Raw genomic sequence first — 17,088 nt, forward strand, 5'->3', positions numbered from 1 at the left:
AAAAGGAATTGCATGTCTAAACATTTTGAAGTCTCAAAAAGCATTCATCAACATAGAGAAGACTACAACACTACTCTTCACTTCCAAGTTTTCAACTAATGGATTTAACTGACCAGCAATGTTTGTTGCATGAACCATGCTCAAATGCTCAAGATGAGGTAATGAATGGATGCTATGTGCCTATCTGTGAATTGCAACCACAGGCATACATGTAAGTGCAAATTTGTAAATCTCATACCCAGATTTACCCATCATCAAGCACACAACTTTTGCGGGATCCATTTGACATATCTTATGTTTAAGAAGGAATAACATCCTTGAAGAGACTCATGGCTTTTCTTAGGGAAGGATCTTTGCATGCAGAATCTAGATTAACTCTGAACATTTCAATCAAACTAAGGTAAATGAAAGGCAACAATCCATCGGTCAAACCTCACAGGTTAAAAGCACCCGCTGAGTTTCACACAAATGAGAAAGCCTAAGGGAAAAGATTTGAGACATGCATGCTACATGATTTCATGTAGGATAAGTACCTAAGCTTAAGGCAAAAGATTTGAGACATGCAAATGTATGAAGTACAAGATTCAGATAAAGAGAAAGAAGCTCCTTCATGCCATATTCTCACTGACAGTGAATCTCAGATTAGGTACTTATCAAGCATGAAATCATGTTGCATGCCAAGCATGAAATCATGAAGCACACACCATGATAAGATTATCTGACTCCAACTACTGCATCAAGATGAAAAATTCAGCACTCTAGACAGTCACATAAGAATAAAAAAACATTCAAAAAGATATGAATGCATATTAGCCACTATAGATGACCAAAACATAAACTTACGCCATAGACAATGTGGCTGAACCTTTCCTTGCTTTTGCTTCAACAACTTCAGTTCCTCCATCCTGTGTGCGCTTTGTCAAGGCTTTAATGTCCTCCTCAGACAATACAGAGTTTGGCTTTGGTGTTGCCTAAAAAAAATTATCAAAACAAAAAAGTGTTAGTTCCCTTTTTAACTGTATTGAAGGGTAGGTAATTATGATCCCATTTTATCTTTGATAAATTAATCTTCTAATATCCAAGAGTAAAGAACAAACTCAAGATGAGGATCCAACAAAGTCATATACATGTGAAAAAAGTGGAAGAATTGTAACACCCGCATGTCCACCTACAACAGGAACATCAACTTCTGCAGACAGCATAGGATGACATCAACAACAAACATAAAACTGATAATTGTATCTAATGTTAAAAAAAGCATGATGTTGGTAAGATCCTGCAGCATATCATGTATTGGGTCTAGCCCAGATGGTTGTGTGCAAAGACTGTTATCCTTCCCACCTGGGTTCAATTCCCTCAAGTGACATCTTGAGCTGACTATATTTCTGATGGCCTTGAGCCCTATGATACCATCCTTGAAATGAGGAGAAGTGCCTGGCATGTTTGCCCAGGATGCATATTTCATGATTAAATTATAAAAAATAAAAATATTTTACAGAATACTAAATATTTGAGAGTAGCTAAGCATAACAAGCCAGAATTTTAAATACCTTCAACAGGAACTCCTGCTTTTGAAGCATAGAACGTCTTTGCGCGGACAACATCAAGAGTAGTAACACCAAAGAGTTTCTTTTCATTATAGGTCCCTGGCTTCTTAAAAACCTCAGCAGCTATTGGTACAGTAGAATTTACAGGATTGCTGATGATATTTACAATTTCCTGCCATGGATATCAAGTCCTTAGCAATGCCATAAAAACCAATTCTAGATGATTTCTTGAATCCAAATATACCATTCCTGATAGAAGGAAAACATTATCCAGTACACTCTCCCCCCTCTCCATATCTCTATCTATATAATATGTAACAATATACTATACACAGTGTTTTTAAAACCGGAACCGGTGACTGGACCGGTCCACCTAATGAACCGGTTTACCGACCGGAACCGGTCTAACCGGGACTGGTTTGGTCTAAACGAACTGCAAAAATCTGAGGTGAACAACAGTAATTGAAACATTTTATTCCTTGGATAAAAGGTTTGTAAGTTTATCTAAAGGACTTTTCTGCTTAGATTACATCAATTTGTTTTAGCAGGGTTTCATTGGAGCATGGCCACATTGTTTAAGATAGTACAAGTATCCAAATCATGGAATTGAAGTTGTTTGAATGACCATGGAAAATTTTTAGTTCAGTTTGTTAGACAGTTTTTGCCCCATAAATCTGTTCACTGGCAATAAGGGAATTCCTGTGCACACTACTGAAGCAGACTTCAACTCTTTCCAGAACTCAAATGATGCTGCATCACTGCATCCTTTTTTTCAAAGCAGGGTTTTATTGAAGTACCGTCACCTTATTTAAGTGAGTGCAAGTATCTAGATCATAGAATTCAAGTAGGTAGGTAGATAATCCGAACGTTTTTGGGCCAGAGAGGCACTCATTGTGTATGATATTAGGGATTCATTCTCTGATTGTCCTTGTATATAGTCTTAGCAATTTAATAAGAGGTCTTGTCAGATTCTGTTTGGGGCCAATACATTACCAAATAGCACATGCAAAAGCCTCACAATTTCATATAAATTGACCCTGCAATTTGTAACATTAAAAAAGTCAGAATTTCTTCAGCGTAACTTCTATTGTTCTAAACTTTAACTATCCTTCGTATACAGCTTCTAATTTTTATTCCTTTTCAAGGAATTCAATACCATCCACGGGAACATGGCGTTTTAAGCTTTATCCTTTGTCTTTAGGTATAGCCCCTTTTAAAATTTATCCTTTGTCTTCCGGCTTATGTACAAACTTTTCCAAATGTTAATGGTAAAGGAGTTGGAATTTCTTCAATGTATTTTCTATTGTTTTAAATGGTAAAGGAGTTGGAATTTCTTCAATATATTTTCTAGTGTTCTAGGTCGATGGTGGCATGGTTTGAAGGCATCTTTCTGGTTCATCAATGTAAATGTTTTTAACACACAAAAAGTGTTTGGAAGCATCATTGCAGAAGCTTTTGCAGATTAAAAGTATAGAACCATAGATCACTACAGCTCTAGCATTGTCACTTCCCAGAATTTTATACAGGACCCCAAGTCATAGTAATCATTATAATAATTAACTGGTTCAAAGTCATAGTAATCATTATAATAATTAACTATAAATGAAGTGTGAACAATTCCAAACGAATAATACCATGCATTTAGAAATAAAATTACACAGTATTCTGACTACATACCATGTACTCTAACAACTGAGTGTAATTATGGATAGTATATTATGAAACTGGTGATTCATTTTGCATTTTATACAATATCTTATCATGCTGATCTGGAACCGTTATAGAACTATTCTACTTATCATAGACTTGATAGATGGGAGACCATAGAAACTCAACAACGCTGGTAGAAAAGTGTGTTCATAGCAACACAAGGGCAAGGTACATTCGAAAGTAGTAGACCTCGAATATTGCTGACCGTGCAAAGCACAGTACAAGCACAACAAATTATTTTATAAGTAGCACTCAATCCATTGAAGAGAGAAGTCACCATGGTTGTATTTTATTTTTTTTTGAGAATGGTGCCTTGTTGCCTTCACTCACAGAGAATGTATGCAGTATGGGGTGATGTGGACACACAACTTGACTGCCAGAGCAATGACATTAGAGTTTCACATTTAATTTAATACCTAGCAGGGCCATCGAATCCATGATATTCAGTAAAATCATTGCTCAGTATAAGCAAAACTGTTATTGGTTAAATCCATAAACTCCAAGTAATTTAACAACGCACAATAAACATGGCACTGAAACCCAACTGTACAAGTATTGCTCAAAGAATATATAGAACACAGAATATGAGAAGTCTGAAACCTTTAAAGAGTCTCAAGTTCCAGAGCCGACTCCATTGCAGCTTTCATTGCGTTTAGGAAAATATTAAAATCTCTGTTTGTTTAAGGTGTGTCTCGTGTGTACTCAGTTGTGGTGCTTGAATTACTCCATTCTCATATCCTTTGAGGTCAACACTCTTGGTGTGGTGCTTGAATTACTCCATTCCCATATCCTTTGAGGTCAACACTCTTCGTGTGTAATCACCATGACCCACTTTTCAACAAACTGAAGATTACATATTGCATTACGAAACCATGGTAGTTCCTCTCTGACTGTCTGTAGATGGACATTCCAAATCAGATCTGAATGTGGATGACACGTTGTGTAGTTCTGGCAAGTCTCACTTACTCCACAGTAGCCATCGTCAGATATACAGCGAGGTCCCTGATCATCAGGGGGTGGTATGCCTCACTGGGAAAAAATTTCAGAAGCACCCTGATGCTTCTGGGTGTGCTGATAACCAAAAAGATTGGTATCCAGCCAAGATGCAGCTGGAATTACAATGTCCCTGAACTTTGGTGTGAAAGCAGCCCTTGATATTTCATTCAGTAAAGAGTTTGATTCAGGTTGACTAGTACAACACAATGAATTTTTGTTGTTGATTCTAAATTTTGATTGTAGATGTCTACAACAATGTAAAGTGGAGTTCCAACAAGGTAATCAGATATAAATTTTTGTTGTTTGATTCTAAATTTTGATTGTAGATGTCTACAACAATGTGAAGTGGTGGTCCAACAAGGTACTTCGATATAAAATTTTGTTGTTTGATCCTAAATTTTGATTGTAGATGTCTACAACAATGTGAAGTGGAGGTCCAACAAGGTAATTTTTGTTTTTGATTCTAAATCTTGATTGTAGATGTCTACAACAATGTAAAATGGAGGTCCAACAAGCTACTGAGATATGTTACTGCAATAACTTTGGACATGAGAGGACAATACAATAAATTTTGATTGTAGATGTCTACAACAATGTAAAGTGGAGGTCCAACAAGGTACTCAGATACAAATTTTTGTTGTTTGATTCTAAATCCCTAGTACAGGCAAGAAACTGATGAATCACAATTGTTTCTTTCAAATTCTAAAAATTTCAAATCCCATTGTAGCCGTTCGAAAGGTGACTGTATCATGAGGACACCATTACTTCCCCCTAGTTCAATCAAGAAATAATCAATGCCCCAAGTGTTGATTGGCAGATACTCCTCTCTCAACTTAATTCCCAGCTTTTGGACTCAATTAAAAGTTTCTTTGGAAGTCATAACTTTCACTTGCTCTCAAACAGTTCAGACCTAATACCAGAAGTCTTCAATCTTTCTACTTTGTCTGTTGTCCTAGTTTTCTTTATGCATTACTAATTGAAAAGGAAGACATTAAAATTGAAAAGGAAGGCACCTGGCCTCATTCCTTTTGACATGTCATTAGAATGGGGCAGACCACAAAAACAATGGAGCTTGGTGGATGGCTCAATATTGTCAACCACACCAGTGAATCAAGGCCCTGCTAGAGTTTCTTTGACTTAGATGCCAAAATCTAGTCTGCCAAAGTCACCTAGGAACTGCACCAGGCCTCATCTTATAAGAAGTCAATGCATACAATCGACTTCGAGGTTAGAAACTCCTTTTACAATAAATAAAATACAAGATATGATGGCCCTGAGACTAGGTACCCTTGGTATATATATTGGAGACAAAGGGTAGAGTAATAGCACTCCACCAATCTAGGGTAGACTCTGCAGCTATCTTTGGGTGATAAATGATAAATGTTTATGAAAGACACGTGGATCTTTATATATGTCAGAATTACTGAGGTTCAAGAATTTTTCTTTTATGTGATAGCTGAACATAGCTCATTTGTGTTGTCACCTGTACTGCTTACAATTCTACATTATGCAACCTGTACAATCATCTACTATACTGTTCAGAAATGGAATTTCTATTACATTAAAGGATGAGATCTCTTACCTACTTCCCAGGCATGATCTGGGAAGTCAAGTTCATGTTACAAATTGCAGCACCAATTTATATGAAATCGTGAGGCTTTTGCATGTTAGGTTTGGTAATATATTGCCCCCAAACAAAATCTGGCAAGAGCTCTCATTAAATTGCTATCACTATATGCATAAACTTGCTTCAAGGACAATCATAGAAGAAAATCTGACAAGAGCTTTCGTTAAATTGCTAATACCATATACATAAACTTGCTTCAAACAATCAGAGAAGGAATTCCTAGAATTCTGTAGCAATAATGTTTACAACATTGAGCCAGACAATAGATCTGGGCATCTGCAAACTGTCCATTAACCTCCATCCAGGAATCCAGATTCCCTAAATGATTTCAAACAAAATGAAGATCAATTTGACTAAAACATTCTAGAAAAAGATTTCTTTGCATGTATTACTTAATACATCACTATTATTCTGATTCCCTGTACATGCAAAGCAATCTTTTTTTAGTCAAATTGATTTTTTTAAGCATGTTTTAGTCAAATTGATCTTCATTTTGTTTGAAATCATTTAGGGAATATATATGAAATCTTAATCTAAGGATAAACCCATAAATTTAAAAATTGTGAATAAGATAACCTCATTTGAATCAATGATGCTATATAACAAGGGCACTTGACAAGATTTGTCATTGCAAACCTTTGTGCCTGATTTTTTTAATTCACTATATTATAAGAAAGCATGAGATGGAAAAATTGAGTTCCAAAACAAGAAGACATGACATGCAAAAATTGAGTTCCAAAACAAATTTTATTGATCTGATTCATATAATCAACCCACTTTATTATAAGTTAGCTACATAATATGTTTAAATTTTCAAGTTTTTTTATTAAATATAAGAGTTAAATAAAAAATAATAATTAAATATTTATTCTTTAAATAATAATAACAGTTCAGGAAGTCATGTTCTTGTTACAAATTGCGGGGTCAATTTATATGAAATTGTGAGGCTTTTGCATGTGCTATTTGGTAATGTATTGGCCCCAAATAGAATCTGACAAGAGCTCTTATTAAATTGCTAAGACTATATATAAGGAAAATCAGAGAATGAATCCCTAATATCATACACAACGAGTGCCTCTCTGGCCCAAAAACGTTTGTATTATCTACCTACCTACTTGAATTCTATGATCTAGATACTTGCACTCACTTAAATAAGGTGACTGTACTTCAATAAAACCCTACTTTGAAAAAAAAGATGCAGTGATGCAGCATCATTTGAGTTCTGGAAAAAGTTGAAGTCTGCTTCAGTAGTGTGCACGTGAATGCCCTTATTGCCAGTGAACAGGTTTATGGGGCAAAAACGGTCTAACAAACTGAACTAAAAATTATCCATGGTCATTCAAACAACTTCAATTCTATGATCTGGATACTTGTACTATCTTAAACAAAGTGGCCATACTCCAATGAAACCCTGCTAAAACAAATTGATGTAATCTAAGCAAAAAAGTCCTTCAGATAAACTTACAAACCTTTTATCCAAGGAATACAATGTTTCAATTACTGTTGTTCATCTCAGATTTTTGCAGTTTTGTACACTCAGAGAAAATGCACTTTGCCCGGATGGGTTATGGCCATAGGGAACTTGACATCCCCCGACTCTGTTTCTCATAATTCCAAGTTGCCTGATTCTCTCCCAACTCTGTTTCAATGACATGGCCACTTTGGAATTTCAAGCAATGGTCAATTCCTGTTTTACAGTAGGGTTAGGGTTTACTGTTACAGACTGGCAATCTCTTAAAATATGGCTGATTCTTCACATTTATATCAAACACTGTCCTCACTTTTCCACCAAAATGCCATGGCCAGTTTGGAATTTAAAGCCATGGTCAATTCATACATTAGCAAGTCTTTTACCGAAAAAATATGCAAAATAAGGTCAGACAGGTAACATGTACTGGCAGTAACTGAGTCAAGTCATCACCAAATCACTCATTGGGTCAAATATTACTTAGAGAAACACAAAAGATGAAACAGATTTTGTATCCCCGAACGTCATGCTTATTCCTATGAAATAGTCAATAAGAAAATCGCATGAAAACAAAAACTTCAAAGAAGATCATAAATCATGACAACTTACCTCTGGGCAGTTTTTTGCAATTGCAGAGCAAAGAGATTTAACAATCCCTGCATTGATGTTGAAGAGATCATCACGGGTCATGCCAGGTTTTCGAGGCACACCAGCAGGAATGATCACAACATCTGCATTCTCCAATGCCGTGCCAAGTTGTTCCTCTCCCATATATCCTGCAACCTACACCCAGGTCACACTGCTGTGAATTACTGACAAGGTCGTGACACAAGCATGATAAAATCAATATGGCAGTACCAAATTAAATGATAAATATGTAGACCAAAAAATAAGAAAAGAAATTATTATCGCAAAGTTCCAAAAGAAGTAAAACTTGTTATCCTTGTTCCATGACCCAAGCAATGGTATGTCCTCCTCATAGTGAACAAGAATAGGATTATTTGTATTCTATAGTAAAATCCACCTTTTGGCTTTTACCGAGGAGATAGAGCACCAAAAGCAATGATTATGCTCGTAGGAGATTGAAGACCTATACCAACCCACATTTCAATCAGGGTATAATCTTGTCCAATCCAGGTATACGACATTTCAATCAGGGTATAGTCTTATCCAATCCAGGTATAAAAGTGATGCTGTGATAAATAATTAGCATCTCACAAACCACTTTAGGGAATTTATTCAACCTTAGTTTAATTTACGCTGCGAAGACTATTTTGATTTAATCTACTCATGGATAAAGAGGCAAATCTAAAGGACCCCAAAAAGGTTGGATATAGAGGCAAATCCAATATGCAGAGGGTCATCAATTCAATCCTCACAAAATAACAAATTGACAATGCAATGAGACTATTCTAACTTCTAAGTAATCATTAGGCCAAGTATGACTTAGATCCATCAGATCAAAAAGTACTATTAAGCAGAGGCATATTATCCAGCCGTGGATTCTGCTAAAAATATAGATGCACTTTTCATCAAAAAAATATGAACTACCTCATCCATTGGGCTGTGGTTTAGTGGCAAGTTGTAGGGTGCTCGTCATGAGGATGACCCAGGTTCAAAATCCAGGAGGCATATTCCCATGATAATGTGGCTGCCCATGTCATTCCAAAATATGAAGTCGGGTTAACATGATAAACACCAGTTCAATGATAATGCAGAGGTGCTGTTAATGATGACCACTGTGCTATTGAGGTTTGCACAGATGAGCCCATTTGCAAGTCATGCGTGACTTTGATGAATAGATGCAATTAAGGTGTTTCACCCACGCCAGTCAAAAGGCCTTGACCAAACAAAAACAATAATAGTGAGCCCAACCTCAATTTCAACCTTCTCCTATCAATAGCAAATACTACTACTGCTAATAATAATAATAAGCACAGCCCAAATTTCAATCTAGCCATAAATGTCAGGCAGATTGTAGTCAAGTAGTTAAATCATAGCACTTTCAGTGCCCTCTTAGAAGTATGTTGCGGCATTATCTCACAATCGGAGTTAACTACCATATTGAGATTCAACAGACAAGATCAGGTGCAAATCCTGCATGAAATTGGTGGAATAGAGATTCTATGTTTGTAGCATCTACAATGAGGGAAAAACCCACTATGTTAACAGAAAGACATTTGCCAACAAGAAAACAATCAAAAATAATAATAATGTAGCCCTCAATATCTGCCTCTTTTGAAATGGCCCAAAGAATGTCAGGTATAGTCAAATCCAATATTCACGGTGTACAATACAATCGTTTTAGAATGAAAATGCGATGGGCGTTGCTTCAATGGATTGTTGGGCCAAATGTCACCTAGATCCATAAAATTAAAAACCCTAATCGAGTAGGTGCACATGATGCAGCCATGGATTTCCACGAAACAAATATCTAGGTGCTTTTTTTCATCAATCAAAATATGCACAAACACATTTACAAACTGACCATGAAAGTGAATTGAGTTGACCATTAATGTGAATTGGGTTGTGTTTAAGAAATTAAATCATTGCGCTTTCAGGGCTCAAACCCACGTTCAAAAGCCCCAGAAGGCATATTTCCTACAAAAATGTGGCCAAAAGAATAAATTCCACATTCGAAGAATCCCAGTGACCTTGACAGGTTATAGTAGTGGAGTCTAAGCCTGGCATAAGGCCTGGTTCCTTTAAAAAAATAGGCGCTTACCAAAATAAATAAATTATCTGACCATGGACAATATCAGAAACGTAAAATCAAAGAACTAATAACAGGTAAAACACTAACGAAAAGTAGATCCTACCAAGTGGGTTGTCGTACGATCGATCCCAATGGAGATCCCTTGAAACTAAAATCAAAACATCTCTATCGTTCGCAGAGAGAACAGATCCAGCATACAGAGAACGAAAAAAACGTGGTAGGAAAAGAGGAACCCACCTCAGCACGGCTGTTGATGTGGCCGACATCTGCAGCCACACCTGGAGTGCCAGCGATATCATAGAGCACCAACTTTGACACCAGAGGATTGAGTTTCATCAGAAGAGCCAATGGCTGCCCGATACCCCCAGCAGCTCCCAACACAACAACCTTGCATGGCGGACTTCCACCACTCGAATAAAACCTTCTCCGCATAACATTAGTTTTGAAAGAAGAAGATGATGCATTCTTCAGTGCAGATCCCACCAATCGTCGCATTTCAGAACTCATTTTTGCCGCTGGTAACACTGAAAGAATGCAAGTTGAAGGCAGATGAAGAAGAAGGGGGAGATTCCAGAGCTTAAAGGCCGAATCAATGGAGATGTGTGGATACGACTTTGTTAAAAGGGATTTTAAAGCCTCACGGTACTATGCAGGGCTTTGGTTTAATCTATTTTATTGTGAAATTCTTAGTTATTGACAATCAGACAGCTCGTGATAGAAATCCCTCTTTTGGGGGGACGAGGTTCAGGAATGGAACATCATGTGATCGAAATTTTCAGTTGGTCAAATGTTAATTAAGTTATTATAAAATAGAGATATTTTTTATTTTATTTTTTAAAATAAATTTAATAATATTAGGAGATTTTTATCAAACTCTGGTTAGGGGTCAGACTAGTTTACAATGTATTTAAACATTGCAAATCTCGGTGTGTTTAAAAGGAAAGTGTTTTTTTTTTCAGGGGTGTTAGTTATTTATGGAATATGTCATATTGTGGATATTTTGATTGATATTGGACCATTTTAGTTGTTTATTATGTATGTGGAATAGTCCAATCCCAAAGAATCCTTGAAAGTGGTGAATCTTTGCAGAGAATCTTTAAAAGTGGTGAATATGATGTTAGGGTGTTTTTTAAAAGGGAGTGATAATTGAGATAGCTATATATTTTAAAAGAATATGTTTTTAGGGGTTATAAGAGTGTGAAGGACCATTTTCCATTCTAGGGAAAGGGAAAGGTTTATATTTAGGGATTAGGATAGTTTTTAATTTGTATTTCAAGGTAATAAGATCATTGAGGAAAGATATTATAAAAATATAATTGTTGATGGAGATTTATAATGATAATTAAATCTTTTTATAAAGGTATAAGGTAGGGTTAAAGAATGTTGTTATAAATAGTTTACAGGATAAATAAAGAGATAGAATTGTTTGAAAGAATGGAGTTATTTCATGCGCTTAGCGCAGTAAATAACAAGGTAGTTGGGTTAATGTAGCAAGTAAGTTAGATAAACGAGTATTTTAAAATAAAATCCGGTAAGTAAGGGTATTAATCCCATAAGAGTTCAGCCTTGAGCTAATAATGACATATTTTTGTAAGATTAGAGGATTTAGATTATATTACTGCGAGAAAAAACGTGATTATAACATAGATGGATTGGTTTGGTCTATCATTAGGGAGGTCAAAGCAATAGCACATCAACAAAATTTTCATATTGCTCGCATTATTTCTGACCTGAGAGTCTGGGAATTTAAACCAAAAACAAGGATATACATAGACAAAATTACATAAACTAAGAGACCAAAATACATTCTGAAACAAGTAGAAGAATAGAGACGGTATAGAGAGAGTTATCATTTTTCCTAGAGTTGCACTTGAGTTTTCATTCTATAACAGGGTGTTAAGTATGAGCTCGAGGGTGAGAGTCATCTCCTGTGGTTGATGGAGGCTGGGTAGTAGATAGAATTTGGTTGAGGTTGTCATCCATGTCATTCAGCATGTTCTCCATGTTGTTAATTCTGTCCAGGAGTTCTAACATCAAATAAGGAGCTCTTGTTAGGTGTCAACCCTGTCAGTAAGTACCCGACCCATGAGTGTCTCAGTATGCCATTACAGGTTAATATTCTTAAGCAGAGGCCCTCGCCCTGGTGGAGTTTCTGTTATCATGAATATAATCTTGTGTTTCTCGCTCCACATGATGATTTGGCACGTATCTTCTAGCCTAGCGAACTTGCCCTTTGATGTAAGCGATAGCTCACTACATGACCTCAAGAACGAGACGTTGCTAATGGTCCACGATGGCTCCGGTGGAATCCTGAGCATGGGAGGCATGCAGGGAGGGAGGAGTAGGAGAGGGGGGTTGACTCGATCTGCCCCTATGTTCTGCCTCTGTGGAGATGGTGGTGCAACATCGAACCATGACTGAGTGAGAGGTAGGGGCGGCAGAAAGTCGATTGAAAGGAGGAACAAGTCGATGGTGGGTAAAAATAAACTAGATAGAGGTTAACCTTTCTAACTGAAAGTGGGGGGGGGGGGTTAAAATTGTGAAGAGGCTCAGGTGAGGAAACCTGCAACAAAAATAAAGCCAAGCATGGGGACAGAGAGACAAGATCCGAAATTCCAAATCGGAGTAAGAAGAGAGGTTGTGGAAAAGAACCAATCCTGAAGTGAGTTGCAAGGGGAGTAAAGGAGAAGACCAAACTTGATTGATAGAGATCCTTGTAAAGGAGAGGCATGGATGATAACCGAAAGTGGAGATCCTAAGGGGTTGATTGCAAGTGCAAACGTCGGGGATTACATGGCGCTTGCAAGCTAGAGTCATTGATAGAGTGTTGCGGGACCCCATGACCATATGCCCTATTTTAAAGGCTTCGAGAATTGGTTGTATTTTTCTCTTAATGATCACACATGATATGCTTTGCTTCTTTAAATGACAGTGGTGTACTCACCTACACAAAACCATGAATGTGTGCTCGATTCGAAGAGTGTGAGATCTACGAAATGATAGTAGCCCACCTCCTTTCGTACAAATGCCTCTAATACCATAAATATCATCCTCTACTGAGAAATGTGATGGTGGTGGTAGATATGCCATGCAGATCGCTAGGTGTGGGCATCTTGCCTCCCTCTCATATGATTACTACAGATCATGGTCAATCAGGAAAATTAATGTTGTGCACCCACCTTAGGGAACTTTGTCTTGTTCAACAATGTCCTAACATTCATGCTTCCATTGAGCAACAAAAATTTGTTCCCATAGAGATTCCATGACCTCTAAAGTGAAGTTGAGCCCTTCATTGGCAAGCATGTTTACCAACTTGTTGCCCTTTCTTAGTATGTGTTGGAAAGCAAGTGCATTGAAGTTTAGGAGTTGTTTTGTTATATTCTCTAGACTAGCCAAAAGTCTCCAACTCCTTTAGCTCGAGTAGCCCCGCCTACCACCATCTATTTTATCTCTGCAAAGAAATGTAGTAAGATCATTTCACAGACTAGGAAATTTGTTTTTCTTATGATTCACCCTCAGGACAAGAAGAAGATTGTGGCCACAAATTCCAAACATGGCTCCTTCGCACAGTAGTAGCAGATGGACAAGGTCATGGATGAGTACAAGGACATTTTCACCTCACCTGCGGGGGTACCTCTCCATTGTCAGGTCAAGCACTCCATCGATCTGACCCCAAGCGCGTCATTCCCAATGGATCAATATATCGACGTTGTGTTCTGGAGAAGAATGAGATCAAGAGGAAAATTCAGGAGTTGTTGCAGAAAGGGCACATTAGGAAAAGCTCATCACCCTGTGGGAGTCTGATTGTATTGGTACATAAGAAGGATGGGACCTGGAGACTCTATATTGACTATCGGGTGCCAAACAAAATCATTGTCTATAATAGGTACCCAATCCCATGGATTGATGACCTTCTGGACCAGCTCAAGGGGGGCAAATATTCCAGCAATATTAACTTGAAGTTTGGTTAATTCTGATGTGTGGAAGATTGCCTTCAAATCCAAGGAGGGACTTTTCGAATGGTTGGTCATGCCTTTCAAGTTGACGAATGTTACTGCAACCTTCATGAAGTTGATGGATGACATCTTGTGACCCTTCACCAATGCATTTGTGGTGGTGTATTTAGATGACATCTTAATCTTCAACCAAAGTTGGGAATGAACAAGAGGTTAGTCATGATGATAATACATGGAATGAATACTTTGATACAATTGTTATACTTTGTGGGTGTTATAAATAAGTTCAGTTATAAATTAATGGACGATATAAGTACATCATATAGTCTAATCTCTAACCTTGGAAAAAATAATGCATGTATCAATTATTTTAGGTTGGCAATGGAATCAGAACAAATGAGGAGTTTAATCATTTTGATAGACCAATACAAATACCTGCATATGGATGTGGCCTACGCCGTACAATTAAATCACGCAAAAAGAAATGGGTGGAAGAGGATATGACAATGGAGTTTGTAAATGAAATAGAAAATCAACACAATGAACAAGAGGTTGGTCATGATGATACTACATGCATAGATGAATAGTTTGAGACAGTTGTTGTTTTTGGATGTTCCTAAGGTAGAAAATCTAAGAATATGAAATTAATGTGGCTTGTTTTTAAAATAATGTGTTCAAAAATAATATTTTTAATTTATTGTATACATGTATAATGTTGTTTTGTTGAGTAATTTATTGCGTATATCTTGAAATGGATCCATGTTCTATACAGTAATTGCTATCTAACATTAAATAATGGTTTCATTTAATTATAGGTAAACGATGTTGATGATACACCTATTAATGATCAAGATCCAACTAGACCATTAAGAATTCAACGAGATGATCCAATTCATCCTTTAAACCATACTAGGAGAAGAAGAGAAGCATTGAAGAAAGCACTACCACGTGAAACATTTGAGGAATTGATGAAATTAGCATACATTGATGACATGCCACTACTCAGAGTAGAGATGTCGATGGAAATGTAATGCATGAAGAATGATAGTAATACGTATCCAAAAGATGGTATTGAAACTAGTAATTGTTCACGAATCCATAAGATTGTAAGGTCATTCTCATTATCATAATCATTGTCATCATCATCACCATCATCCTTGTCATTGTTATTGCCATCATTACATTATCATCATAATCACCATTCATGCCATCATCATCATCATTATGGACATTGTTTGCAATTGTTCATAATTGTAGATGTTGTAAGAAATATCATCAACCCAAAAAATGTGATCAGTGCTAGAAAAGGGTTGTTTAAGACACATTGATATACGTAAGAGAAATAACAACTCTATTTCTGACAGATGATCGATGATGATCATCATCACCACCATTATCATCGTCATTGTCATTTTTATCATCCCCATCATCATCATTAATGTAATTTCTATCGACATTGTTGTAATCATGCATCACCATCATTCATGCCATTATTGTTTTTGATGATGACCTAGATGAAAATGATGATCATGACACCAAAGATAATGCTTATGATTATGACAATGACAACATCTAAAATTGGGAAGATTCGCCAACGTCATTAGCATCGTCATCATCATAATTATTGCCATCATCATCATTGTCATTGTAACCACTATCGTCTTTATCATCATAATCACAATTCATGTCATCGCCATCATCTTCATTTTCATCATTGTCAATATTATTGACATTGTCATCAATTGTTCATAATTGTCAATGCCATAAGGAATATCATCAATGCATAAAATATGATGAGTGTTGGAAAAGGGATGCAAAAGTGAACATAGAAATGGGGGCAACAATAGAAGTAAAATTGGATGAAAAGTGGATACAACATAAGTAGATGCACAACAACATGAAAAACCTGACACAAAAGTGGATGCAAAAGTAGATGCAGTTGTCAATGCAAACTTGGATGCAACCATGAAGGCAAAAGTGGAAGCAAACATGGGTCCAATGGTAGGTGTAAAACTTGGCACAAATTGTGGTGAAACAAATGTGGATGCAACAACGGAAACAAAAGTATATGCAAAAATTTAAGTGGATGCAATAGGGGATGCAAACGTGGAAGCAAATGTGGTTGCAATGGTAGGCGTAAGATATGGTGCAACAAAAGTGGATGTAACAATAGACAAAAAAATATGCAAAATAAGATGCAAAAATTGATGTAAAAGTGGAAGCAAACATTGATGCAACAGGCAAAACAAAATTGGATGCAAAAATGGATATAATGTAAGTAGATGCAAAAGTAGATACAAAACGAGATGCAAAACATAATGCATAAACCTGACATAAAAGTGGATGCAAAAATAGATGCAATATTTGATGCAAAAGAGGATGTGAACATGGATGCAAAATTGGAAGCAAACGTGGATACAACAGTGAGTGCAAAACATGGTGCAAATTGTGGCATAACAAAAGTGGATGTAATGATAGATGCAAAAAAAAGAATCAAAGTATGATGCAAATGAAGATGTAAAAAGGGATGCAAAAAGTGAAATTTAAAATGGGTGCAACAGTGGATGCAAAATTGTGTGCAAAAGTGGATGCAATAGAAGTCGATGCAAAAGTAGATGCAAATCCCGGTCCAAAATTGGATACAAAAAGGGATGAAAAAATAGATGTAGTAGTTGATGAAAACCTAGATGCAAATGAGGATGCAAACGTGGATGCAAAATTATAATCAAAAGTGGGTGCAAAAGGAGGTGCCAAACTAGGCGCTAATTGTGGCACAAAAATATTAGATGCAATAGTGGGTACAATAATAGATGCAAAAGAGGATGTAAATATGGATGCCAAACAAGAGGGAAAAGTGGATGCAACAAAAGTAGATGCAAAATTTTATGCAAAACTAGACACAAAACTCGATGTAAAACTTGGCGCAAAAGGGATGCACAAATGGATGCAAAAATGGATGCAAAAAATGATTTAAAAAAGGATGCAAAAAAGGATGCAAAAGTCGATGCAAAAGTTGATGCAAGTGTAGGTGCAAAAAGTGGATGCAAATGAGGATGCAAAAGTATGTC

General features: G+C 36.6%; 1 protein-coding gene across 1 annotated transcript; it reads right to left on the bottom strand.

The window, feature by feature from the left end:
- Positions 1-839: 839 nt before the first annotated feature.
- On the bottom strand, positions 840-10,571 carry LOC149241369 (malate dehydrogenase, mitochondrial-like). Its single transcript, XM_089370526.1, has 5 exons — positions 10,302-10,571; positions 7,958-8,131; positions 1,551-1,719; positions 1,128-1,189; positions 840-971 (listed from the first exon to the last, which is right to left on the bottom strand). The coding sequence occupies exons 1-5, from the start codon at positions 10,569-10,571 to the stop codon at positions 840-842; spliced, it is 807 nt and encodes a 268-aa protein (XP_089226652.1).
- Positions 10,572-17,088: the final 6,517 nt, after the last annotated feature.

The sequence above is a fragment of the Pinus tabuliformis genome, chromosome 8 (genome assembly GCF_031772625.1).
Source record: "Pinus tabuliformis cultivar Carrire ecotype Pingquan chromosome 8, CPIR1, whole genome shotgun sequence".
NCBI classification, from domain to species: Eukaryota; Viridiplantae; Streptophyta; class Pinopsida; order Pinales; family Pinaceae; genus Pinus; species Pinus tabuliformis.